This window comes from Poecilia latipinna, unplaced genomic scaffold, assembly GCF_001443285.1.
Source record: "Poecilia latipinna isolate Pla-1442-1.1 unplaced genomic scaffold, P_latipinna-1.0 Scaffold1910, whole genome shotgun sequence".
In the NCBI taxonomy this organism is placed as follows: domain Eukaryota; kingdom Metazoa; phylum Chordata; class Actinopteri; order Cyprinodontiformes; family Poeciliidae; genus Poecilia; species Poecilia latipinna.
Window position 1 is genome coordinate 1 of NW_015114526.1, and position 20,934 is coordinate 20,934.

General features: G+C 39.3%; 1 protein-coding gene across 1 annotated transcript; it reads left to right on the forward strand.

Annotated features, from left to right (window-relative positions):
• The first annotated feature begins 163 nt into the window (after positions 1 to 163).
• Positions 164 to 1,118, forward strand: LOC106935111 (kelch domain-containing protein 1-like). The gene is made up of 3 exons (XM_015015422.1): positions 164 to 341; positions 454 to 506; positions 775 to 1,118. Exons 1-3 carry the CDS (start codon positions 234 to 236, stop codon positions 917 to 919), a joined length of 306 nt encoding a protein of 101 aa, XP_014870908.1. The 5' UTR covers positions 164 to 233; the 3' UTR covers positions 920 to 1,118.
• Positions 1,119 to 20,934: the final 19,816 nt, after the last annotated feature.

Consider the following 20,934-nt stretch of genomic DNA (forward strand, 5'->3'; position numbering starts at 1 on the left):
GGGGGACATTTATTTACTTGATTGAGTATTTAATAATTAATTATTTAGTGTATTTTTTATTTAATTGTAAGCTAAACTGCTCTGTCAGGGTAAATATGCAGCCAGAAAGTTTCTCTCATAGACATCCAACCACTGAATTTATATATTTGAGCATGTATGTATATTTTTGACCCTGTCTGATGAGAGAAGCTCCAGTCTGAGTTAAATCGTGTTCACCCAGTTTTATTTTAGACATGAATTGTGTTTCCTGTGTCAGGTTGTGGCACACAGCCTGCGGCGGCAGAGACTCAGACGTGGTTGTGTTTGGTGGAAGCTGCGACTACATCCTGCTAGTTGACACGGTGAGCGTCTCCTGCTAACGTTACATCAGACTGAGCAGCACTGACTGTATCAAGATACAGTAAAGTGGAAAAAGAAATAATTATAATAATCTTGTGTAACTATATTCTTCAGGGACATTGCAACGACGCTCTTGTTTTCCAGATGCAGCCACATCCTTTGTTCAGGTAACAAACTTCACCTCATGAAGCTGAAGAGGAAACAGGAAAACTAACTAACTAACTAACTAACTAACTAACTAACTAACTAACTAACTAACTAACTAACTAACTAACTAACTGTTTATCCTTCTGTGTCACATGTTTTTTCCTCTGAATAACGACGGTTTTAATGCCGGAAACTTCAGTTTGGAATTAGAAAACTTTGGTCATGTTAAATCGGACATTCTCTCTCGATGTGGAAATGTAATTTTTTGACATTTTTTGTCCCCGACAGGATCTGTGAGGATTACATTGCTAAGAATGTGAGGACCTTGGAGAGGCTGAGAAAGCAGCTTCCTCTTCTTCCTCCCAAGATGCAAAAGGCTCTGCAGAGGAGGATTTCTTTCTACCGGCCCTCAAAGAAGCAGAGCAACAATTAAACCTTCAAAAAATGCCAAAACATCACAATGTCATATACGGCGACTAGTTTAAATTAAAAGACACACTGTGCAGATATATTTATGGGGTTTTATTTGATTATTTTACAGATATACATTTGATTTTGTACAGCGTTTGTGTCCAAACAGTCATGTTCTGTTTATGTGATGGCAGTTTATTAAATAAGATGTTTGAAAATCATTTCATAGAGATTATTCACACACAGCCTGATGTTTCTTTAGGTTTTTTATTTTATTTTATTTTGCATGAAAAAAGAAAAACTACATTTTTTGTTTGACTCGTGCAGCTCCATGTTGAACCACCGAGTGGCAGCAGCTTCTCATGTTTGGCTGAAATGTGGAGCAGAAATGCAGCTGTGAAGGCTGCAAATCGTTCTGGTGCCACAGTCCGTCTGAAAAAGTGCAGGAACGGGTCGGGGAAATATGGAAGCAAATATTTCCTTTCCTAGAGCAGCCAGGACAGTTTAAAGTCCAGCATTGCACCCAAAAACTTTATCTGACTAAATAAAGTCTTAAGAGGGGCCTGTTCTCTGCGGTCACTCATTTCCTGGTTTAAAAGAAAGTTTCTGAACCATAGGAAACAAACACGCAGGCTCTGAGGGAGCCTGCTGGGAGTAATGGGATGACATGACGAACCAGGGAGGTCTGCGTCTGTTCACACTGCGCCTCCTAGCATCAGGCCAAGTCTCTGCTGCAATTACAGGCTTCAAGCTGTTAAATAAGGCCGCCAGAGCCAGAGGGTCAGGTTACATGGACCCAATACCGTTATCTAAAACTGTAGATGGTTGTCTTTACTTCTGCTGACCAGTCAGCTGAACTCCTGTTCAATAGTGTCCATCAGCTCTTCTTCTGAGCCGTCGTACAGGATGACGGGCATGGCGGCGGAGGCGCCAGACGTCCTGCAGGAAGTGGATTAAAAGGTGATTAAAAGCGAAACGTTATTGTGAAACAGGACCAGTTGTCAGGTTAATGGCCTCCCGCTGGTGTCCTGGTCCCTTTACGGTGAATTTGATCTGGTCACCGCTTGTTTCATCCTCCACTGAGCTCTGATATGAATGATTAATGAGAGCCGTCCACTTACTGCTGTTTATCAAACCCCGGCGCGCTTTCCAAGAATGTTCCTCCTGCTGAGAACTTCTGGGTCGCCGGCTTAGAGGACAAACGAGACAAAACAGCGACTGAAGCAGATTAATGTAAAACTTTTATCATACCCTGAATACTTGAAGACAATATTCAAGTTGTTTAACTGATGACAAACCAACACAGAGTAGCTCATACATTTATCTTAAAGTGTAACTAAACTTTAGCCAATAGGAAAATTTGACTGCAGTAGCCACTGTTCAACCTACAGGGGGCAGCACAGAGACGGGTTTAGGCCAAATGCTGCAAAATGAAACATTTACATAAAAATGTCAATTTACACATGAACATAAAGCTAGCAGTTTAAAGACCAATTTATACAGCTGACTAACTAACCAACAAATTAAATAAACAACTAACTAACTAACTAACCAACAAATTAAATAAACAACTAACTAACTAACTAACCAATCATTAGTTAATTTAGTTTAGTTAATTTAGTTTAGTTAGTCATTACATCTTTAAGAGACTGATTCAAGATTTTAAAAGTAAATTAAAAATGCATTTGTATTCATCCATATTTACACTAATTTACACTAATACCCCAAAATAAAACAAACCAGTTCAGATGTCACTAGTTAGTTACTTTTAGTTTGAAGCTAAACATTTAACTTGCTAATTAAATATTAAGTTTTTTCTTACTGAGCAAGCAAAAATATTTAGTTTGGAATTAAACAATTAGCTTGGTAACTAAATATTTGGCTAGCTAACTAAATAAATATTTAATATGGATCTAAATATTAGTGTGTAAACTAAATATTGCGCTTGCTAACTAAGTATTTGTTTCCCTTTACTTAGAAAGCAAAGATGTTTAATTTGGAGCTGTAATTAGCTGCTATTTAGATATTTAAATTGCTAATCAAATGTTGTGTTTCCCTTTAATTAAAATGCAAAATATTTTTCAATAGTGAAATATTTCGTACCAACCTGAAAAAGTAGCTAATTAAATATTTAGTTTTGAATTGTGGCATAAATGAATTAAAATGAAAAGTAAACCTCCACCTTGTTGTCTAACTCAACTCGCTCTGTTAATTCAGGCTAATTCTGACTTTAACTGACCTGAATAATAATTAATCTCTTTAACTTTATAAAACTGTTTCCTGTGTGACTGTCGGAGAACTTCAGTCTTACATGACGCTGAGTGGAGCCTGCAGGTTTGACTTGCGTCCTGTGCGTAAACACGCAGTCGCTCCTCTTGTTTACATCCACGCTCCATGGGACACGTGGCTCCTCCAGCTGTGGCGGACAGCTCGGCTCGTCCTCCGTGTCCCCCCCGCTGAAGGGACACAGTCCATATGTCCTGGACCTGGTGAACGTTCTCCTTGGCGGGGTTTTCCTGACAGGAGCCCCCCGTCTGTCCGTGTCATCGTCAGAGTGGGGCCCCTCGCCGCGGCTCTCCGGCTGCGCGCAGTGAACCTTGTGTTGGCTGAACGGCCCTCCGGCCTGCGGGGATGGATGGACACCAGCTCCTCCTGCCTTGGACAGCCTCACCTCGCTGACACACGCAGGTGTAACTTTCTTCCCTCTGCTGCTTCCGCTTCCCATCGCTTCTAAAAACCAACTCCTGTTTCCGAGTTTTCCCTCAGGCAGCGCATTCCCCACCCAGGCCGCGCTGGAAACTTAGCGGGTTAAAGACGGAGATCCGCCGGAGCAGATGTGGCTGAGGACATTCCTGCAGACGCACAGCTGGAAGCGTCCCCGCATGTCCACAGGACCAGCTCAGAGCCGCAGCCTGAACTTTCCAACAGCCATCAGGATGGGAAGCAGCGGATCTGTTACATAACGCGGCGGGGCCAGAACCCCAGGGAGAAAACCCCGCCTTCTGCCGGGGAACGCACACCCTCTGCGAGTCAGACGGAACAAAGAAACACTTTCCACTTTAGAACCAGCATGTCTCACTTTAAACCAAAAGAGAAAAAAATCTGATTTCAGTCGCTTGTAAAAGTATTTATTAAACTTTTCCTGAAAAATATTTTTATTGGGATTTTATGTGGAAGTGGAAGAAAACTAATTTTTTCTACATTCTGAAAATGTTTGAGTTGGTATTAATCCCACCTGAGTCCAGGTCTGTTAAACATCTACAGATGTTTTCTCCATTCTTTGTATCAGAGCTCAGACAGGCTGGATGGAGAGCATCAGTTTTCAAGTCACAGACGTTACTCTGGATTTAGGTCTGGACTTTGAATAGGCCATCTAACAACGGATCTGATCTAAGCCATCCATAATATCTCCAGCTGGATGTTTAGAGTTGTTGTCTTGTTGGAAAGTGCTGCAGGATGATGCTGCCACCACTATGTGTTCAGGACGAGGTTGAGGGTTATTTTTCCACCAAATGATTTTGTTTTCCCCTTTAAAATCAGTTTTTGTCTTTTATCTTCATTGTCTTGTTGTCTTGACAAGCATTTCCAACCTACTTTTCCTTCTTATGGATATATTTTTCCAGGATTTTGAGGTAAATGTGAGTGAATTCTGCAGATGAAAACTTTTACACTTCAGCTTCCCAGACATTGTTTTGGAAACTTTTTAAAGACTTAAAGACAAATCTGTCTAAAAGAACAGAGAGAAAGAAAAAAAAAGCAGTTTGCAACGTTTCAGTAAGCGTGTGAGTGTGGTCATATGCTGCGTGGCAGACAGCTGGACAGCCGGCTCTCTCTGGAGGATGACCAACTCAGAGGCACCTGTTGTTGAAGCGAACGCTGTGAATGTCTCCCAGATGTTTCACTGTGGAGTTTCCTACCATTACTACTGGATTTAAAGGAAAAATGGAGAAAACTAAACACCAGAAAACATTTAGAGCTGCTGCATTTCAACGCTGTCCAGCTTTCTTTGCAACTCCGTCACAAAGACTCCCAGCATGCACCAGGGTGTCATTAAGGAAACCAGACTCCCACATCTGGAAGAAAACTCCAACAGCTTCCAGACGAGGGGAGGATCCATGTGCTGCAGCCCCGGCCGGCCGGCACATAGCTGTGGTTTCTCTGACTCAGGAACTTTCCTCCAGCGGGAACCGATCCTGGAAGTCTGGACGGATTTTACAGACTCCACCCAGCAGTCAGCCTGAAAAACATCTTTAATGATCCTGCTCTGGATCAAGCCTTCTTCTTGTTGACAAATCTGTACTATTATAAAACCAATAGAAAAAAAAGGTTATGAGGCAGTTTTTGTACATTTTGTGATGTTTGAGCCAAACTTCAGAAGGTTTTACTGGGATTTTATGAACTAGATCAACACAAAGAGCAGAATAACTTATAATTTTTAATATAATAAAATCCATAAAGTGCTGCATGTCTTAACTCTGACACCCCCAAATTAAATATCAAATCTGAAACTGAAAGGAGCACAGGGTTTCCAAAGTGTGGCCTGGGGGCCATTTATGGACCTTGGCCTGGTGTGGTGGGGCCCACAGTGCAAGATTGATACAAATTCAGAGATTAATATAAATGTAATCATCTGGACAGATAATCTGGACACATAAAGTAATTCCAGAGAGGTTGCCAAGGCAACCGTCTGCAAAGCCAAAGCAGCTGACCTGCAGTAAAAGAAAGATGGCCGCCTCCATCCATCTTTGAGTCGTTCTTCTGGATCCGCTACGTTACAGAACGTTGACGTTCTGTCTACGGTAACAAGATGGCGGTTCGGCCTGAAGAGGAAGTCGCCCTCCTTCCTCTCTCGCCTGCTGTCCGCTCTTCCTCACACACAGTGAACACAAAACAAACATGGTGGACAAAATCACGACTGGTGAAACTTCAAACTTCTAATTAATAATCATGACTTCCTGTTTCAAACACCCAAATGAATAAACTCAAATTAAAGGTTGTATTTTTAACTTCTGTGTGAGTTATGCTTCTGTAATATATATAAAAATTAGATTTTATTTCAGGGATTTTTCAGCAGTGTTGATGTTTTTCTGACAGCATGAAGGAGGAGATATTCATTTTATTCCTGATTCTGATTGTAAAATCCATGTAATTATTATTACAACCAGCAGATGGCGCTACCACTCAAGGAAATCCCTACATTTCTTCTACAGAGGTTTCTGGTAATATAGAAAGTTCTTTTGTACCCATAAAAATGGCTTTATTTGTGTTAGATAAATACACCAGGAAGACTCTGGTAGTCTGATATCAAGAGTGAAAAATGAAACAAAAACTCTGTAACTGTCCGTCCACAGAAGTAAAGAAATCAAAGCATAGATGTCAGTAAATTATGTAACAGGTAATAAAATATCACAGAGAAACATGTATTTAACTTGAAGGTGCTTCCTTTATGCAGAAAATGATCACATTCACTGCTGTGATTCCTTCCAGCACATTGTTCCACACTAACATCTTTAGATCCTAAACGTTCCCTGGATTCCTTCTAAATAATAAAATTGTAATAATGTGAAAATAATCTTGTAATTTTACAATTTTCTTGTGGTAATATTGTGTCTTTATTCTCATAATTTAAGAACACTCTTGCTAGCTGATCTAAATGCTGTTTATCTGTTATTAATATTTTTATGTTGCTTAAATGCGTTTCAAAAGGATTTTTCTTCAGCAGTGGAGTCTTGTGTGATGCATATACATTCAGACCATGGTGGTTCGTTGCGTTACTTATCATTTTCATTTAAACTATTTTAGCAGTTAACTCCAGATCTTTCTGAACTTCTCCACAAGTGATCATTTGTTTTTGGGAAATTCTTTTAATCTTTCTTTTTGTTCCTCTGTCTGAAATCTTGCGTCAATCATTTAGTTTGGACATAACAATGTTACTTCCTGTTCAGGATTTGGCTCCACCAGCGCTCACTGGAACCTTAAACCTGTTATGAACAGTGAGGCTGGACAGTCAACAGGCCACAGAATCAACAGAAAACAATTACAGCCTCCCTAAGCTGCTCCGATGCTCAATACCAGGATCCGCTCTCTTCCTAATTATCCTCCAGGTAAAGAGGCTTCATGTGGAGAGAAACCCTCAGTAATCAATCCTTCCATTTCACTGGGTTTGTTTGTTAGCATCACACTAACAGAGTCGGAGCTGCTCAGCTAAATTACATGCAATAAATCTGTTAATCAATCTAGACTTTTCAGATTGTTGGGATTGAAAATGTTACAGGAAACCTGAGCTGTTTCTCTTAAAGTGGATTAAAAAAGTCCAGATAATCCTGTTTTCCTGGGGCTGTGATTTAAAATTCCACCTTAAAACCATTTTTCAGTTTAGTAAATAACTGCCTCACAACTGCAAGGCCGAACTGAGAAGTTATGGAAAATCTATCAAACAATAAATTTCCAGCGGCCGTAAACAGGCCAGGCAGAGATTTTAAATATTCTCGCATAAATTTAACTTTTATCAAATGTAAGTTCTACAAAACATATGAAAACAAATTACTGAAGATTGATTTAGCAGATACTGAAAATGCTCTTAAAAATAAAAAAAATGATAAAAGTGAAGAATAGGTTTTCATTACAATTCTGCTCAATAAATTAATGAGTTTTACTTCTTCAAAACACGACAGTATTTCAAGTCTCAGGTTGAATTTATGTTTTTAGTTATAAACTTATATGAAAAGCACCAGTTTTTATTCGACTAGAGGTTTTGCTAACTTTGAAAACATTTAGCACAATTAGCTTCCCCAGAATGACTTCTTCCAGGTATATTTTTGAACGCTAACTGCTATTTTGTAAACTTTTGATTGGATAAAGTATAAACTTCTGTGTTGAACTTTTTGTTATCGTCTCTTTAAGGGTTTTTCAAGTAGTTACAGGTTTGTGCTCTTATTTTGAAATGCCGCAGTCATGTTTCCTCTTCAAACGTTCTCTGTCATTTTTTGATAACTTTATACAAACAAACAAACAAACAAACAAACAAACAAACAAACAAACAAACAAACAAACAAACAAACAAAAAAGGAAATTAGAGAACAAAATAAAAACATAAATACAATGCCTAAGGGCATTATATAAAATTATATTGCCCCAGATGTCAGGGGTTATAGTTTGAAGTTAGCACGTTAGCATTAGCTTCTGCTAAGTTTCGTGTCGGTGTCAGACTTTAGTGTTAGCAGAACTAAAGTTTTGTTTATTGCTTTAAAGTTAGTGCAGCTCACTTTTTAGTTGGCCACTGCTGACTTCGTCCATATTTTACAGATATGATTGTTATTGCACAGTGAAATGTAGCATTTTATTTTCTTACAGATTTCCTTCTATTAAAATGATAAATCACAGCTGATCTGGTTTTTCTGCAGCCCCCTGACCTGCCTGAGTGATCTATGGAAAACGGGTCATTATGCTACTTCATTAATACAGGGTTGGTGTTTTAACAACCACGCCTGTATGACTATAAATTTTTGTGTCAACAGGATAAATCACAATGAGAAGCTTACTTTTATTTATTCATATTTATTCATTTTTGCCTTTTAATCATGGAAAGGCAGCTAAAATCTGGAAAAGGGTCAAGTTAGGTCGATCAATAATTTCAGGCAATCATGAATTTCCTTAAAAAATGAGATGTAAACAGCTGATTTTAATGATAAATAATTGAACAATAAGTTGCTGCTGACACAAAACACAAACAGTAAGAGTAGTTTTGTCTCAATGGATGAAATAAGATTTAACCTTTCTAGAGACGGATGTGATTTTAGAAAGTATTCACAGAGCTTCACTTTTTGTCATATTTTTGAATTTTAAAATATCACACAAGGATAAAAGAAGCTGCAATGTGACCTGTCAAAGATGAAAAACAAAGAAAATACAAAGTGCAGTTGTGACTAGACTGAAGATCGGATTGTTTGTGAGTCTTGATGTCTTAAACAATTTATAATAATGCAAAATATAAGACTACATAAACTAACAGAAACCAAAATAAATAAGCCAGGCAGACAGTGGAGCACCAGAAAGGTGAGATCCAAACCATGTGAATAAATAGTGGAAATGCTCCATGTGGTCCTGATGCTGAGACTGGCTGATGATCCTCCTGACATTTTGTTTGCTCCTTGAAGAAAAAGCAGCTCCTAAAACTCAAAGCGTGTCTGTCAGGTGTTTCCTGCCTCGCCTCTTTCGCTCCCTGTCAGAAGCAACAAAGAGAATCAGAGAGCAGATCTGATTCCTTCCCTCGGTGTTTCTGCTGCAGAAACACTGTGAAGGTGAAGGAAAACCACAGCTGGCCCTCCAGAGGAAGCAGCAGCAGCTTCATGCCGTCCGCGGCCATGACAGGCCGCAGAACTGATCGCTGCATGAAAAACCTCACTCTGTAACTGATGATGCCTCCAGGCCCAACAGCAATGTCGCAGCTTCAAAGCCTCCAGACAAGCGGACAGATTATCTCACATCTCAAGGTCTTCCGACATTTTTAGAGAGTACAGTAACTTTGTGTTTGAAAAATGTAAAATTTCTTCAGCTGTGTTTTTTTTTTTCAACAAATCTATGGAGAATCAAATTTTGTTCCTCAGATTAAAGACAAGGAAGTAACATGCAGACCTACAGCAGAGGCGGTCAGGATGCTGGTCTGCCTCTGCAAGTCCAAACATGATGAAGAGTAACAGTAAGTGACAAAAAAATGTTCACCACAAGCTGCGTTGGATTGGAAACTTGGAGGAAATGATCCGATTTGTCAAAATAATCATTCATGAAAACTATAGAAACTTTTTAGGAAGAAGCTCCGGTTCAGACGAGAACAGAGTTTCCTCCTTAGAGCAAAACAAAAGATTCCACCGAAGTGGGCGGAGCCAGCGGACACAGAGGGGCGTGGCCAAAGCTGGGGTTGTGTGAAGGGGCGTGGCCAGGATGAAAGAAGAACATCAGATTTAGCCACTTCGTTATTTTGCAACTTTTCAGATCCTCCAGTGACTTTTTCAAGCAACTAGTAGCAACAAATCCAGACCTTTTTTTTTTGTTAAAAAAGCACAAACTGACTTTTCCTCTCTTTCTTCTCCTACTACTCTCCAATTTGCATCATTTTGTTATATCAGCTGTTAGCCTTCTGTTTTCAGCTTTGTTGAACAAACTGAATTTGAATTGAATTGAATTATAGGATGTATCAAATAACCCATGCTAGTATTTATCAAACTGATCAAAATGATTTTGATAATTTAATATAAAATCTGCTCTAACAGGGGAAATATAATCTGTCCTAATTTTCATCAGAGCACCAGCTAACGCATTCTGGATCATCTCTGGACTTTTTTATTGCACCCAAAAGCTCGCTATCAGAACCTCATTACTGCTCCAGATTATTAGAAAACCCATTTCAACTCGACACATACCCCACAAATCTGTGAGCGTTTTCATCTGTTGATGAAAACGCTCGTCTTCCCCTCCAGCCTCTCTGCTCATTATTTTACTGACTTTTAACCTGCAGAGCCGCCATGAATCAGACGTTGTTACACTTTGAAGCTAGAGCTGGTTAGGCAGGAAGCGGAGAAGCATAGAGGTCAACCGTCAACCCTGGAGTTTATTTTTAAAAACTTCACCAAACAAGCTTCTAAATGATAGGAAACAAAAACAGACAGTTGATCCTATAACAGTCACTTTTTTTTTAAATTACTGGATATTTTTGGTTTGTTGCTGCAGCTTTGAACTTGGATAATAAACGGTGTCAACATTGTTTTCTGTTATTTCAAGCTGTTTATTGTTTTCACTTGATTCACCAAATCTGATGGAAGCTTTTAAATGTCAAAATATGTTGAAACTGGACAATTTGGATCCCAGATTTGTTATTTGCAGAGATTTCATATTAATATGAAACTCTAGAAGTGTGTTGGGAGTTTCCCAAAGCGCTGACCTGAGAGAGAAAACAAGTTGCAAAGAATGGCCATGGATTGTCTGTTCATTTACTTTGAATAGACAGTTGTATCAAATTATGCTTTACTACACCTGTCATATAAAATCCAGGGAAGAAACTTATGCTTATTGTAGAAATCAATTATTCTGACTGATTAATCACAATTAATCTGATTAATCCTTTTACCCCTAATAAAATTCCTACAAAATACATTAAAATTTGAGGTTGAAACGTGAAAAAGTGTAAGAATGAGTTTTTAAACAATAAAGAGACGCATCAAAACCTTTAACCAGGCGTTGCGAACATCGGAGGACTCACCTCCCGTCCACCTGGTCTCAGGTGAGTAAACCTTAAAGGTCAGTTTGTGTTGGTTTGCTGCCTTGTTAACGCCTCACATAAAGCTTTAGTGTCAGTTATCCGCCTGTTGATGCATCCAGCTGATCTTTATTTAACGGTGACGCTGCGTCTTCCCTCCGCTGGCTTTGTGCTCACAGATCGACTCCAGGGAGGAAATCTACTCAAGTGTGATTAGAGCAGCATTATTAGTCACTAATTAAAACACTGTTAAAGTCAGCAGCAAGACTTTCAGTGTCACGCAGCGTCCAGAAGCTCAAAGGTGTTTCTACAACCCCAACAACCACGACGCCCCACAAGAAACTCAAACGCAGCCAGATATCTGGGTCGACTCAAAAAGTCTTTACTCCTCCCTCATCTCATATTTTTTTGCATTTTGTCATATTTAAGTGTTTCATACCAATTCAAATATTAATCAAAGGTGACAGAAATAAACACAAAATGCAGATTTTAATTGAACGGATATCCTTGATTTGTGGGTCAGACATTTCTGTATTTAAAATATTTTTTTGTTCAACTTAAAGTGCTTTAATTTCTTGAGATTCAGATTTTATGTTTTTATTAACTGTTTTATTAACCTTCAGGGATGAGCGTTTTCTAAATTGGGTCATTTTTATAGAAGCCTGAATCCTGCTGGGTGCCAGCAGATGTCATGGTGGGATGACAGTCTTGGATGCTGCAGAGGCGTCACCATGGCAACGCCCGCCCCCCGGCGTCGCCATGGCGGCCAACGCATTGTTTCAGCAGTGATTAATTACTGCTGATGAAACACGAAGAATCCTGAATGTCAGGATGACATGATGACGTCTGGAAGGTTTTTAAAACTTCTGCTTCTTCAGTTTCAGGTTTTCTGTCGCCTGTTTTTAAAATAAATCACGGCAAACAAACTTTAACCTCCAACTCAACAGCAAACAGCCGGTCACTTTAATGATCGCAGTTCTGCTAAATATGCACCAAGCCGCTCCCCGCCAATGTTTAACAAAAACGTCACCAAACGTTGAGCAGATTCAGGGTGTCTGCATGACGGGGAATCCATCTGTACTGGTGGAAAATCGCTTGATGAAAAACACAAATGACAAACCAAATTTCCCTGATGAATTGGTCCATTTACTGAAATAAATTGAATTGATGCAAAGGATCCCAGAGGAGCAGAAAATTGTTCAGCTATGGATGAAAACACCAGCAGAGCTCCAGCGGTGCTGACTGACTCCTCACTCCTGGTGGAAACAACACAAAGTCACTTTTATTGGAGCTCAAAGGTTTCGTTCAACAATTTGAGACACATTAGCAAATGTTATCTTTAAGATGACTTCATCTGATTTCCCTTTTTATTTTATGAGAGATGAAAGTGATTGCCTTTCAATTTAAATTGAAAGGCAATTTGAAGAAATACAAACCAAAAATGGTGTGAAAAAATTGGAAAAAAGAAAAGTTATATTGTATTGTTTTTTAGAAAACAGGTATTTGTTTAATAAAATATAAAAAATGTGTGAAATTTGCTACAGAATCAGAAACTGAACGAGTTTATCGTTCATGTGAGGAAAATCAACAATGATTGTTGATTGATCTGAATCTTAATGTCATGGACACCAAAATGTTCAGCATTTCAGGAAAAAACATGATGCGAGTTTTGAAACATGGAGGTGGAAGTGTGATGGTTGTGGAGCTCATCCTCTCTGAATCAGGACAATTTTTATTTTTTAGAGTTTAATGAGAAAATAATGAGACAAGAGGAAGGAAAAGGATTTTGGTTTTGACATTTAAAAAACAAAAGAAAATATTGTGTTTATTAGAATGGACACATTTTCTTCCACTGGATGTTGATATTTGTGGAAAATTTTGTTAAAAAAAACACACAACCTAATGACAAGAACAATAGATCTAAAAGTACTGCTACTTTCTGTTGTGGAAATTCAATAAATGATAAAATCTGCATCTGTAAGTATATATCTATTTAAAATAACCAGTTATCAATTTTAGATTAAGAAAATGGTGGCAGGTTTAGATTAAATGTTTGAAATGGCCTAGTCAAAGGCCAGAGATAAACCTGAACATGAATGTTAAATGACATCCATCCATGAAGGCTTCTAGATAGTTCTTCAAAGTCACTTTCAGTAATTATTGTTCTGGAATAAATTAAATTCTGTCATCAACCAAACGTATCGATTCTTTCCTCGTCGCTTGTTTTCTGTGGCAGAACGAAGCGTCTCCATCTTCATCAGGCTGAGGCTGGAAACGTTTGGGCGCCATGTGAACAGATGTTGTCAGTTAATTGAGACGCAGCTGGTCTTGAATGATCCGCGTCCAGCCGAGCGTTGCTGCGGCGACAGCGTCTTTCCTCTTCCTGGTTTTATGGGAAGCTAATCCACACATCGCTGCGGGTTACCGGATCAACGGCGTCACTGCAGGTCAATTTCTGAGTTTCATCAGCTCATCTGGATGCATCATGAACTCAGGCTGATGTCAGGACAAAGGTGGCGTCGAACATCTGATCATTTAAAGGTTTGCAAAGATTTATCACACTTAATGTTGCCAGAAGCTTTGAGAATAAGAACCAATTAAATTAATGCTAGTTCTGATCATAAAGGCTTATTGGATGTTTATTGTAGCAAAAGACTGAATGATTGAGGATTTTCCATCTATTTTCTGCTGATTATCAGGAATCAGATGGTAGATTCAAGAATCTGAGCAAACATCTCTTCCACTGGGAACTGAGGCTTTCGCAACAAAACAACTTACTCATAAATAGACTAAATACAAATGTCTTCAGATTTTGACCAGACTTTTACGACGGAGAGTTGGGACCGTAAAAGGAAAACGTGACCATAAAAGAGTAAACTGCTGCCAAAAAGCTCAGAAAAAACTAAGAAAACCTGGGATTTCTCTGAAAAGTTGTGAATTTGCAAAAAAAGTTGCAATTATCCAGGATTAAATGACAGCAGCCAACAAGACACAGCAACACACAGCTGACCAAACGGCAAAACACTCGAACGCAAACAAAGACTAGAACCAGCAAAACAGATGGAAATGCTGCAAACAAAAAATGGAAGAAAAGGAAGAAATATTAAAAATGTTAAAAATGGTCTGAATGAAACGGTGAAAATTTGCTCCAGAAAACAGAAAACACTGCGGATTTTACATGTTGAGTCTTTTTTAATCTGCCTGCGTCCAGCAGAAACAGATGAATGAAAAAATACTGAAACTTTAAAAACCAGTATTTCTATATTGATCAGAATTCATCTACCTGGTGTGTTTGAGCTGATCATGTGTGACAAGAGGAAAGTGATTTTTGCAATTAGAGAAACGTTCAGTCATTTTTGCAGCCTCTCTGCTGGTTCAGAGCCGTAAACGGATCATTATGTAACAGCTCATTTCCATCAAACCTTATTAGGCTGTTAATCTTTTAGTGAGCAGAATAAAACGTCTCTGTTACGTCTGACTCAGTCTCACTTCAACATTTCAATATCAAACACAGTTTGGGGCAAAAGTCGAAGCGTTCCAGGGATGATGTTCCTCTTAATTATCTCTGCTGCTCCGCAGCAGCTGGAAAGAGTTCAGACCGGTTCTGGAGAAGAACTCAAACACGGGTCACAAGTTCTGAGAGCAGAAGCAGGAAGAAAAGCTGCTGAATTTTCTGATTTAAATCAGATGCTACCATTTTTCACTTCAGCTTCAGAGCTGCTGTAAACCAAACAAACAAAAGGAGGATTTTATAATCCACAGAGCAGCGAAAAGGCTCCACTGTGCAAACATCAGCCACAACACGAGAGTCTGCTGATCAACAGAAACAGCGAGCAGCAGCCGCTGTCCTTGGGCCCGTTTGGGCCGGCCAGAGGTGGAACCTGAAGACTCAGAAAGTGTGTAATGACAATTTTACTGCTCATGCCGACTGAAGGAAAACAGCGGTCTGCTGCCGGGATCAATGGTCATTAATCTTTCTAAAGAGGCTCTGGTTGCACTTTTTAGGGGTAGAGGGATTGCTGATCCAAGAAAAGGACGTCTTTCTGGGTTCCTGTGTTTGGGCGGCGCAGCACTTCTTGTCTGTTTGACCCAGCGGAGCGCCGCCGGGTCGGACATGGACTCCAGGTTTTACCTGGAGGCTTCCTCAGAGATACAGCGGAAAAAGTCTTAAATTTATCAATTTAAACACTTTAATGTCCAATTTATCACATTAATTCAGTTTATTACTCTTACAGGAGGACTTAGATACTCATGTGGCTGAGCTAGTGATATGCTATAAACGTGCAAATTTGGAAATTACCTTTGAAAATCATGGATATTAAACAAAACTCCAAACTTTTCCAGATTCTGGAGGAAATGCTGCTGCAGCCAAAACGACGTTTGGTCTGAAAAATATCAGTTTGTCTCAAATGTTCACAACATGTGAAAAAAATATCCTGAATTTTAATGTCATCAGGATGTTTATGTAAATGAAACATTTATTTATAAACAAATAGATTATCTATCGTTTTATACATTAAAACTAATCAATTAGCAGAGAAGGTGAACAAATAATAGAGGAAAAATGAAAAAAATGAAAGTTTCTTTATAAAATAATGTATTTTATCAAGTTTAAGCCAAACCAGAAGCTTCATTTATTTCATGTCTGGTTATTTTTAGGGCAGCAGGAGTTAGATGTTAATAATAAACATTACTGAAGTGTCAGGTTTGTGATAAACAATAATAATCTGGATGGATTGTTTCTACATGACCTGAAATATTTCAACACTTCATCTGATGCTAAAAAGTGGATAATATGATTCTTTTCTAAATCTGTTAACATAAAAACAAATCTGACTTGACTTCAACATAATTGGAAAAAGGCTGAAACATGAATATCTGCAGTAATGAGTGATGAACCGGCGGGGGGCCGAGCGCCGGCCGCCCATCGTTTTGGGAGAAAACGTTTCCTCTCAGGTGAAACTGCATGATGTAAAACAATGGCTGAATAGTTTAATGAGCTCACTGTGGATAATCCCTGAGCTGTTCAGCCGCCCACACCAGACTTTAACGCTTCAGCTAATGTAGCATTAAAAAGACTGATTGGAGCCGTTACACAACTTATCCTGCCTTAACAATGATGCTTTTATGATTATTTCTTCTTCTTCTACATATAAAATACTGTATCTGACTAGGAATGTGACCTGTTGCCTTTAAATATCCTCCTCTGGCAGCTTGCTGCCCTCATGTCCTTTTCCAGCCAGTCCTTTACGCTCTCTGAAAGGTCAGCCCAATCTGAGTGGCCTACGCAGGCAGGTGGTGATGAAAGCTGTTCGTTTCATCCACTCAGCATTGTGCAGAGCCGTATTTTAGGCTCCAGACATTAGAAACACGTGCAGCAGCTTGACCCCTGTCAAGGACTCCTCGGTGATTTGACACTAATAGGAGGCGCCACTCAGACATAAAAACACAAACATTAAGGTAAAGGCGTCTGAAGAATCTCAAAGGGAAAAACTACAGGAAACCTGTCTGATTCTGCAGCAACACAATTAAAACAGCTTCTTGTATTCACTCAGATAAACTTGCTTGATAATCTGAAATGTTTGTGTCATAAAATCAGAAGAAAATCCTTGTGTTTGAGAGACACTCCACTAATGCAGCTTCTGCACTCATTTTTTCTCCCAGGTAGATAGACGGTTTAGATCAAAGAATCTGAAGTTATTGGAAAATGTGAAACTGTTTCTTGCTTTGAACCAAACTGGAAATGTGAAAAAGTTGTGGAAGAAAAACTGAAGATTTGACTAAAATACAAACGTCTGAGTTCATCTCAGCGTCTGTCTTACGGCTTCCTGGGGTCAGTATCAGAATGACAACAAGGAAATGTTTTATACATTCAGCTCATTATTCACTCACTCTAATTAAAACTACACTCAAAATAAATGCAATTAAGCATCTGCTGCCTGTCCCGGGAGGAAAATCCACTTGGATGAATTGTGAAATCTCCTTTGATGTAGAAATCTATATTCATTGGTAATACAGCAGGAAAACCTGCTTTTAATGCAAACCTCCAGGTTTGAAGGTTTGTTCCTGTTCCAGTAACTGAATGTTTTTAGCAGTCATTTTGTGCGCCTTGTTTGCTGTGATGTCTGCCTGGTTAAATGTGTGTTCATGTAAAAGGTGGATTTAATTATTGTTCTGCTGCAGACGGCTGCAAACAAAGAGCCTCCGCTCGTCTCTGTAGAGGTAAAGAACCATTTGAATCTCCACTGCTCTGAACGCTGCTGATCCCTCTGAAAATAATTCAGAGTAAAGACGATATAAAGCCTGGAACGTCAGTTTGGCATCATAACTGGACTCGATTGTCCCGAAAATCTATTTTTATTTTCATTGTTTTAATTTATAGCTTCTGTTCTGTCATCATTTGTGCGGCCAGTTGAATAAAGCAGATCTTTAGTTAAGACGCTCCAGTTCGTTATATTTATTAATCTTAAATGAGACTTTCAAACATTTAATGGACTTTTATGGTTTTTGCTGTAAATATTTAGTCATGTTAATTTTTTACTGCATTTTCCTCACCATAAGCAGTGAAGGCTGTTTATCTTTTGTTTTATTTTATTTTATTTTATTCAGTCTCAGCTGCAAATTAAATGACATTATGAAACTGACTAACTGCCAATATTTTACTGAAATAATAAAATAGTAAGTTTTATGTCTAATGCAGTCTGAATTTTTCTATGTATTTTTAAATAAGATAAAAACAGGATGATGAATTTGGTTGGTTAAAAACATTATTTTACTTGAATAAATCAAAACAACTGACAATAAAAAATCACATCCTGCATGTTTGAAACCAGCAATCAAGATAGCAAGGTGATTATTTAGCTTAGAGTTAAATTTAGTTGGTAAAGTGATTTATTAAGTTTTATCAATGAGCTGAGACCCGGCGCTGCTCACAGGGCGACGATGTGAAGCTACGGTTGAGGGTAACATCTGTTTTCTGCTCAGTTTGCTCGTAGTTTGTCTGTTTTTACTCAGTTTCGGGCCAGTCGAGGTCCAGATGACCCAGATCGGAGCCAGTTCTGCTGATCCAGAATCAACGTGGGACACATCTGCTCCTCAGCATCCTGATGGACATCAGCTGGACCTGAATCCACCAAAACACGCAGAGCAAACGGCAGCCAAACCTAATGGTTACATAAGGAAGAAGTTTCTAAAATAAGATCATCATTTTCCCGATTGAAAGAGTTGCTGGGATTTTAACATGCAAATATTTATCATTGAACATATAAAATACTAAAATGACATCAAATTAAAGACTCTGTGGAGGATGTGATTCAAGATGAGCCATGTGAGCAGCTGCACGTCTCAGGCTTTTATCTCACCTATAAAACAGAAATGCTGTGGCTGTAAGAAAGATCTGCTGTGACTTCGATCTCCAAAAAAGGTGAAAATCTAATTAAATCAGCTTGTGCCTCCTTCATGTTGTTTGTGCCGACTCTAACCCCCTGACAGGCGCCGTTCCCAGTAATTAGACTGATGCCAGCTCCTTGTAATGCTCTGCTGCCAGGTTTCCTGTGGCAGAATGGCAGCGTGTCAGATAGAAATTATTTTTACAATAAACCCAGCCAGCGGAGCGGACCGTGTTCCTGAGCATGCCAGCCCTTCAAACGTCTTTGCTGGCCCAAAGTGCAACATGCATCATGCAGCCTGAGCAGCGCAGACGTCCGACTTCGACTGAGGACTTTCACCCATTATAGCTCAACATTGTCCTCTGGTTCCCGACTCGGTTTCACTTCACAGGTCCTGACATGAAGACCTGTGCTAACTTACCCAAAACCAGCTTTTCTAAATGAACATTTTAAATCACCTGTGATTCCTTCAACAAGTTACAAAACAAGCTCATCACCTTTTTTTTTTTTTTACAGAAAATTTTTCTCAGATAATGAGATTTTATTCTGCTCACTTCTGCATTTTTTCAGCTGTTTTATGGTCACTGTCACTTTAAATCCAAATAAACTGCTGCTGGCCACGCCCTCAAACTCAACGTTTACACTCACGCATGGAAAATGGCTGCAAACAGATGCACAATTACACAACCACACAACTTGGAGAAGCATAAGTCGCGCCTCCTGCGCAACCAACAAGAATACAGGAAGGCGAGTCAACAACAAAACACTTTGTCTCTTCCAGCAGCCATTGTACAGCAGGAAACCAGCAGACTAAACGGGGCAGAGCACTGCCTCGGTTGCTAGGTGACAGCAGTGCCTCCTGATTCATGATGATTTTATATTCTGGAGGTTTTTGAAATGGCTCACTTTTCAGACACCAACCCCTCCACCCCCCCCCCCAAAAAAAAAAAACAACCAAAAAAAAAAAAATAAATAAAAATACTGCCGGGGGTTTCTTTTTTAAAGTTTGTCTTTATAGACCGTAGAAACCCAAATGGAAGTTTTACTGACTATAAACCTCCATTTCCTGCAGGTTTTTACAGAAACCTGCATAATGTGAATTTTACACAATATGTCCCCTTTAAATCTCAGTCTTCTTTCTGCTTCACATTTTAAACTGATATAAAATTTCTTCTGGGGCTGAGAAGCTTCATGAACGATGAAGAGTTCCTGAATCACTGAATGGCAGGAATAACGCTGATGGCTGAACCGGAATAAAAACTATAAATGCCTTTCTCGAGCTCATGTGTTTATTTATTCAATAATTTAGCAGCAAAAATGGTTTCTGGACTGGAAAAAATGGATTGTTTTGTCAGTCTATGGTTTTTGATTAAAATTGGATTAATTAATTACAGTTCCTCCAAATCTGATCTGATCTAGTCCCACCACTGATTTCTACATAAATATGTTAGAAAAACAGAAGCTGTATGTAAATTTCTGGCTGGAAGTCTGTCAATCTTGACAGGGACATTTTCAGTTTGACGGTACAAAAATAAAACAACTTTATGAATTTCTCCTTTATTCTTCTGGGTAATTAAGCTTTAAACTCTGGCTCACATTGTCCAGACAAAGGCAGCGAGGAGGAACTTGTCAGGTTGTGTTTCTCAGTCGATGACTTGCTAAAAAAAGAAAACTCTCAGAAATAGGCGTTGGTTTGGTAAACAACAGTGATCTTCTGCATTTCCTGCAGGGAAGATAAAAGTGTCCCTGTCAAAGTAAACGCGGAGACTCTGATGGTTTTCTTCTTAATGAGAACTCCAGGTGAAGATGCCGTTCTGCAGGAAGTGGCTGCAGGTCACTTCCTGCAGCCACTTTCTGCACTCTGATTTGACCTTTTGGGTGGCAGACAGAGAAAGGTCAAGCATGAAACGGTCCAGACAGATTACGACCCTAAAAGGTCGCCATGACCTTCAGTTAGCCGCATATGATGAAGGCGGGGAGTAGCTGGAGCGCCATGATGAGTGGAGACCTTTATTCAACACTACATGGTGGAGGAAGGACGTAAAGCATCTCCAGTTTCCTCCCAACCCAACACCAGTTTATTTCACCGGGATTCATGTGAAACATCGACACAAAGGAATGAATTACTGGCAGATTATAAATTAATCTCAGTTCTCAGAGGTGGTGGCAAGAAAATGTGCCACAACTCATTTAGGAGACGCAACAAACAAGAACAAAACACATTAAAATATCTTCACCACTGTCAAACATGGTGGTGGCAGCATCATGCTGTGGGGATGCTTCCTGCAGCAGTGGATGGGAAGATGAACGATGCTGGAAGGAAAAGTGTTAGACGCTACAGAAAACATGAGACTGGAGGCTCAGATCAAAGGAGCTGTGTTAAGATGGTCTAGTCAA